Source organism: Xenopus tropicalis, chromosome 7 (assembly GCF_000004195.4).
Source record: "Xenopus tropicalis strain Nigerian chromosome 7, UCB_Xtro_10.0, whole genome shotgun sequence".
NCBI classification, from domain to species: domain Eukaryota; kingdom Metazoa; phylum Chordata; class Amphibia; order Anura; family Pipidae; genus Xenopus; species Xenopus tropicalis.
The window spans coordinates 50516344-50524040 of record NC_030683.2 but is presented as its reverse complement, the minus strand read 5'-3'; the positions used below and the strand labels follow the sequence as shown (position 1 = coordinate 50524040).

At 36.2% G+C, this 7697-nt stretch overlaps 1 protein-coding gene across 1 annotated transcript; it reads right to left on the bottom strand.

Moving 5' to 3' along the window:
• Positions 1-2692: 2692 nt before the first annotated feature.
• Positions 2693-6985, bottom strand: LOC100135366 (uncharacterized loc100135366). Its single transcript, NM_001114038.1, is given in 5 exon segments — positions 2693-3229; positions 4890-4973; positions 5912-6028; positions 6533-6721; positions 6922-6985. Coding segments are annotated over 4 exon segments (759 nt in total). The 5' UTR covers positions 6714-6721; positions 6922-6985; the 3' UTR covers positions 2693-2852.
• Between the last annotated feature and the right edge of the window lie 712 nt (positions 6986-7697).

Here is a 7697-nt window from a genome sequence, read left to right as displayed (position 1 = left end):
GTTCATGATAGGACCTAGACTCTCTCAGAATGCTCTTTCAGGCAGTGTGGGTGCTGAAATTAAATGTAATCATTCATGATGAGCACATTTCTTTGGCAGGCATGAATTCAAAACGAACCTCCGCATTTTGGCATTGGCGATTAGTTTTGCAAAATTTCCACAAAATTGTGGCGCCAAAATTAGAGGTTGCATAAAAAAGGCTCCGTAGCATCAAAAAAAGTCGCACATATCAAAAAAGATGCACAGCACCCGCATTTCACAATTTTTTTACCATTGCAAATTTTCCCATGCTACAGATTCGCTCATCACTAGTTATAACCTGTGATAAACTTGGGGCTAGGAGTGAGTTTTCTTCAGGAAGTAAATACCAGATGACCAGAAAAAATCGAACAGAAGAAGTAAATTTTTGTAATTTCTTGAACTAAATTGACAGAAAAGTGGCTATGGCACTGTCAAAAAAATTGTTTTCAAATGTATTCAGGTTGCCACAAGACCAATTCGTTTTGGTGTAAGAAAAATGAACTTTGCTTTATTTATTTTTCTATGTTGTGTGATTCAAAAGGTGCCTGATGTAAAATGTAAAAAGATATGAAAACATTCAACTGTGGATAAAACAAAGGCACACATACTGGTATAGGACCCGTTATCCAGAATGCTCGGGACCAAGGGTATTCCGGATAAGGGGTCTTTCTGTAACTCCATACCTTAAGTCTACTAAAAAATCAATAAAACATTAATTAAACCCAATAGGGTTGTTTTGCATCCAATAAGGATTATTTATATCTTAGTTGGGATCAATTACAAGGTACTGTTTAATTTCTACAGAGTAAAAGGAAATCCGTTTTAAAATTGTGAATTACTTGATTAAAATGGAGTCTATGGGAGACAGGCTTTCCGTAATTTGGAGCTTTCTGGATAACGGGTTTCCAAATAAGGGATCCCATACCTATATATATATATATATATATATATATATATATATATAAAAACCTTTCTATTTTTGCATTTACATTTTGCTCACAATTCTTTAAGTCCTAGGAGTGCTGTCCTTGTCCCAGGTTTTGTTGCTGCAAATGGTGTGCACTTGTTATGAGCAAATTTTTTTGCCAGATATGAATTCGCAGCGAATTTCCACATTTCGCCATTGACGAATTGTTTCGCAAAACTTCAATGAAAATTTGCCGCGTCACACCGGTCGTGGTCGTGTCAAATCGGGCGGCATCGTGTAAAAAAAGGCGTGGTCCCGTTAAAAAATCGGGCACTGTTGCTTAAAAAAAAGTTGCGGTTATGTCAAATCGGATGCGGTTGCGTCAAAATTGGGTGCGGTTGCATCAAAAAAGCGTGACCGCGCTGGAACAAGGACAGCACTCCTAGGATTTAAAGAATTGTGAGCAAAATGGAAATGCAAAAATAGAAAGGTTAATTACTTGACGTTTCGGTGTCACACAGAATCCTTCATTCTCCAGATGAAGGTTTCTGTGTGAGACCGAAACGTCGAGTAATAAACCTTTCTATTTTCGCATTTACATCCCTAGTGTGCACCCTATGGACTATTTTATACATTACCTATCTGATCTCCCATGTTCCTCTATAAGGGGGCTGCCATATTTGTGCAGCAGGAGGCCGTTACCATTAGAAACTATAACTGACAGATTGAGAAGGTCAGTCAGTTTGGCAAAACAGTCAGGTTAAGGAACTTCAAATATCAGTTACTTTCAAAAACAAACCTACAATTGACCTACAAACCAATCAACATGATCTTTAGTTAAGTTTTTATGTACATTGATATTTTTAAGAGTAGTTTTCTAGTGTCAGTAGTGTCAGTGCAAATAGTTCTTTTTTGTTTCTGCAGTGAGAGTTGTGAAGCTGTAAAATTCTCTCTAAAGGCTTTGTCGTGGCAGATAGAAAATTAGATACATTAGAAAAATGTTGCATTTGCTTTTACATGTAAGCAAATGCAGGAATATTGAAAATACCTCTTAATACAAAGTTGATTGCCAATTTGGTTTCAGAAAGGAATTTTTTTAAGGAAAATTGGAAACAGCTTTAAATGTTTTTTTCCTATTCTCTGGGTCAACTAGAAATTAGGCAGTTTCACAAATAGTTGAACTTCAGTTGAAATGTATTACAGGTATGGGATCCGTTATCCGGAAACCCATTATCCAGAAAGCTCCAAATTACGGAATGCCTTTCTCCCAATAGACTCCATTTTAATCAAATAATTCCGAATTTTAAAAATGATTCCTTTTTCCCTGTAATAATAAAACAGTACCTTGTACTTGATCCCAACTAAGATATAATTAATCCTTATTGGATGTAAAACAAGCCTATTGGGTTTAATTAATGTTTTATTGATTTTTTAGTAGACTTAAGGTATGGAGATCCAAATTACGGAAAGATCCCTTATCCGGAATACCCTTGGTCCCGAGCATTCTGGATAATGGGTCCTATACCTGTACCTAATATGAAAAACAATTAAGGTGCAATATTTAATCTAAACTGTAAATACTTGCTAGTAAGAGAGTTTGCTTGGGAAATAAACTATCTGAGCTATAACTTCCTTTTTATTGCTCTAATTTTTCCTTGATATACTGTAGGTAATAACCATCATCTTCCTACAATTCATTTACAGTACATTGACTGGTCAAAAGATAAGAGATGGCTATTATTTAATGAAAGCAACGCCGTTAAATACATTTTAATCTGCTTTATTTATTAATTTTGGTTCATGCGTATTCTTGAAATACATGTTAGATTTGATACATGTCATTTTAACATGAAGGTGCAGAGTACTACTAAGTGCTACAAGCATCAATTGGATGTATAATTTGCAGGGCGCTCATCAGTTAAGATTAAAATTCACATACAATCAAACGGATCTCCTGACAGCTTTTGTCATTCCATTTTCCAGTTGTGTAAATTTCAACACAGTCTTCTACACCTTTGTCATTATTGGGTTCTCGCACATCCCAGTTGACGTAGCCAACCGCTGAGCTATCTGGGTACAGAAACGTGCCTTCTGTTTGTAAATCATTTAAACCTAAGAAGAATTGCTTCTTGTAGCGTGCAGCTAAAACGGTGAGAGCTTCATTCTCGGCAGCATTCTTCGGAGAAGGCAGCTGACCACCAGCTCTTTGGCACATAGATTTTCCTTCAAAATAATTTCCTTCCTGTCTATTTGTCACATAGTATTTGCTCCCAATACTTATTCCACTGGCAAAGAGAAAAGCTGTGGTAAAGAGAAAATACAACAGTCTTCAAAAACTTATTGCATCAGGCTAAACTTTCAGCATCCCAATAGCAGCAATGATCCAGTACAGAACTTCACAGTGGGTCACCACCTTGGAATGTGTCTACACCATACTCAGTGGGCTCTGAGCAGCTGTTGTAAGCTAAGCTTAGAGGTTGTTGCAGTGAGGTTTGTCTGTTATAGAGGGTGATGCTACAGAGCTGATTCTTACATTTTGTTGCTAATTGCACTGGCTTTCTGAGCTGCCATGTAGTAATTATCTGTATTAATCTGCCTTATTTTGCAACATTTATTTTCTTTATAGACAGTATATTGTGAGTGGATCCCTAAGCTCAGGTAAGTGACAGCAGTGAATAAGCAGAAAAGAAGATGGGGAGCTACTGTGGCATCTTTGGAAGCACAGATCTTCCCTTCTAAAGGGCTGTGGTTGCCTTGGGCTGGTACAGAATCCCAAAACATTATGTGCAACATTTCTAGGCTACTTGTTTAGTTAAACTTTAGTTCTTCTTTAAATTAAAAAAAAAAAAACATAAGTATTAAAAGGACATAAGGACATCTAAAGCCTGCTTTACTGGGCAGTGACAAAGTGTTAGGCAAACCCCACCCATTGAAAAAAAAAGTGTTTTCCTCAGGGTGATGCTCCTCTTTGGAGAAAACTGCACCGGCCCATGGTAAAAATTGTCTAAACACTGTGCCAGAATTTTATTTACCTTTCCCCATCTTCCCAGGCATCTCTAGTGTTCACACATGCACAACAGAATTTTACTCTACTGCGCATGTGGGATTGACAGTAGCTAAGTGACCAGGATTTAAAGGCAAATAAAATGCCAGCACGCCGGCTCAGTTAAAAAAAAGCAATTTATTTAATTTGGGGTGTGCCCAACGTTTTTGCAGCACCCAGTAAAATAGGTTAATATGTCCTTTATCTATACAATAAAATAAAGAAAAAAATAATCTGCCACACTATTGGCTACCTGAATGGCTGCTCTAAAACGGAAAACAAGAAATGAGAAGGAGAAGTTTGAGAACAAACTTCATGTTGGTTTGAAAATACATGTGAAGACACTAAATGAAATCAGATTGGCTGTTGGTGGCTCTGCCCACTTCTACTAACCTTGAACTGCAGTCCACCAGTGTGGGGACCCTGCCTTTAATGCTGTGAGAAAGGCAGCAGTTTAAATATAAACCAGTCAAAACCAATGACTCCGTCTGCTTTTGTCTAACCATTAACCTTAGTCCCTCCAGTGAATAACTGTGAAAAGTTTGGGGACACTGGCTCTAAGTGTGTGAGAATGCCAGCAGTTTAAATTTTTTTTCATGATTTGTATGAATCATAAATCCACCTTAACCACGTCAAGATAAATATAATGGTCCTAACAGTATTACTCTGGTCCTATGTTTCATAGACTGGCACTTGTCTAACCAATGGGTCTTTTGACCAATGTATTGGTAATAGGGGCTATTACAAAAAATACGACCAGAGATATTTCTTTTTATATTTTGTGCAGCTTTCTCCCTACAATATAGTGTAATTAATATAGTTAATAAATTAAAAACCGTTTCTATAAAATCACTTCATACAAATTTACTGGTATTGCAGATCTGTTTTGTTTATTTGTACAGTATGTAATATACTTGCCTTTCTTTGGAGTCTCGAGTGAAGATTGCAGTGCATTCAGCCGTCCAACTAACAAGGATGTTTGGAATTTAAGGGCTTCCACTTCTAATAGAAAATAAAATGATTTTCATGAAAGTTCTGTGGATAATAAATACTTTTTTCAAATATGTGCATGTCTATAAAAAGTGTGTTGTAAACAGAATAAAATACAATAGTGTTGGTTGCCTTTACTAGCAGCTAATAATACATTCAGAAACACATTCATTAAAGGAAAACTATACCCCCAGAATGAATACCAACAGATAGTTTTAAGTTGCCTGTTAAAGAAACATATCAAGCTGGAATATGTATATCAGTAATTATTGCCCTTTTACATGTTTTAGTTTGTGCCACCATTTTGTAATAGTCTGCGTGCTCCCTCAGAGATCACCTGACCAGAAATAAAGCAGCTCTAACTGTAACAGGAAGGAGTGTCAGAGTAAAAGACAGAACTTTGTTCATTACTTGGCTGACATGACCTAACGTGTATGTGTGCCCTTAGTTTGTTTGTGTGCACTGAGAATGGTATGATCCAAGGGGACAGCCCTTAATACTTAAAATCACAATTTTCTATTTAGAATTATCCAATGGCACATACTACTAAAAAAAGTATATTTTTATGAAAATTGTTTATTTAGATGAAGCAGAGTTTTACGCATGAACTGTTTTATGCAATATGTTTTATAGAGATTTACATCCCCAAACCACCCCAAACACCTACACAATGTCCTAATGACCACTAATCTTACCCTTCTATCTGACCTTTTTTTAAAATTATTATTTTATTTCTCTCTAAGGTAATGGGGTACTGATGGGGGTGCAACCTCTATAGCCATGTCCCTGCATACATTATTAACATTAAAGTAATAATTACATTTCTGTATATCATAATTTCATGTTTTATTATAAAATATTCTACTTACATTGACCTTTTTAAACAGAGTGCGTAAAATAAAAAATTCTGCAGTTTCTCAATCAGACTTTAAACATGGAATGTTTAGTACCTGAAGCAGAACTTTCTCCTCGGTCACCCTTTGGACCTGGTGGACCCTGCTCTCCTTTGGGTCCCATTGGCCCAGGGATTCCTCGAAGCCCTTCTGGACCTCTTAGTCCTGGTAGTCCTAGAAAAGAAGGAATTGTTTAAGTTAATCAATCTAAAAGTTATTTTGTGGCTAATAAACAAAATGTACTTTAGCAAATCTTTTGTAACCACCCTGTTATGAGAAAGGTTGGTCAACCTTAATTAATACTAAATACTTTAGTTCCACAAAGAATTTGCTAGCACATCATTATTTGTTTTGTGCACTGGACACAAACCTTGCGTGCACATGGCTTAGGGTGAACACTGTCCAAAATATATTAATTGTAATGTTAGGTAGCGGTGTAGCGGTGTAAGAAATTTTACAGCCCAATAAATGTGAAAAGATCATCTGTTTTGCAGACTTCTACTGAAATTGCACATTGGACAGGCTCTACATTTCTGCAGCCCACAAGCAGTATTCAAGTTTGTTTCCCTATTGGCATACCCCTTACTTAGCAAACTCATTCTTTATATCATGAGATACGTGTTTGTGTTTAAATTTATCTAAATTTAGCGCAATCAGTTACTTTGTCATGTTATGTACCTTGCTCTCCTTTCTCTCCTTTAGCTCCTGGCAATCCATTTTTGCCTGGTGGTCCTGCTTTTCCCGTGGATTCACATGTAATGAGTGCACATGCATTTTTTTCAGCCTCCTTGCTCATCTGGGCACTGATTGCTATAACTGATACACCACATAAAAGAGCAAATGTATGGAGAAACGGCATCTCTTAACCTTAAGAGGGAGACAAAGGAATCAGTTGCCGATATTAATATGAAATTTCAGTTTTATTGTATGAAAGTTGCATAAAAGTTATGAGCCACGAGCTAGGAACCAGCAGTTTTAAAGATACAATTCTATGCAATAAATAATTAAAATATCTATTGAAGCCATGTAAATGAAAAACAAAGAGAACTTCATATAGTATAACTTACCTTTGTCTGCTAACAAAAGTATACAGCTTTGAAATGATGAGACTTTGCTACTGGCTTCCAGTCCTCACTAACCTATCCATCAGCTACATTTCAGAAATATATATATAGACCAAGTGCAAACAAAGTGCAAGTGCAAACGTGATAAGGTCAGGGTGATTGTGTAGTCTAATGTGCTTAATACAATATAAGTCTTTTGACAATAAATAATTAAGCGTCTTTGTAGCTTTGGCAGTAAGATGATATATAAACATTTCTTGAATGATATTTATTATTTTGGCAAGCTAATGTCATTCCTTTCAGTTTATTGCAATTAAATCCATAAAAAAGGTTTGTGTATTTCTGAAACTCCCTAAAGCATATAACTATTGTTTGTATCTTTTTTACATGAATAGAAAATGAAATAGAAAATTATTATTTACTTAGTTGGATATATTTGCCATTGCGGCAATTAATAGTGATTTATTACAATTCTGAGTTAGCATCTTAGGGTGAGGTTACAGGAAGTGTGGGTCAAAGCGCAGGCATACAGCCAAACAAGGCTTAGTCGGACTCTTGACACCAAACCCTACTTCATGTTACCTCCAGCTATACTTGCATCTCTCATTCATATTTATTTGTAGCAACCCAAGAAAGATGGCAATGATGTGTTTTGACCCAACTCTTGAACATGAATATTTCAGACAAAAGATTATAATGCCCTTAAGGTGGCTATACATGTAGCAATATTATCTTATGAAACAAGTACGATAGTCAATGCATGTATGGTGTGTTGACAA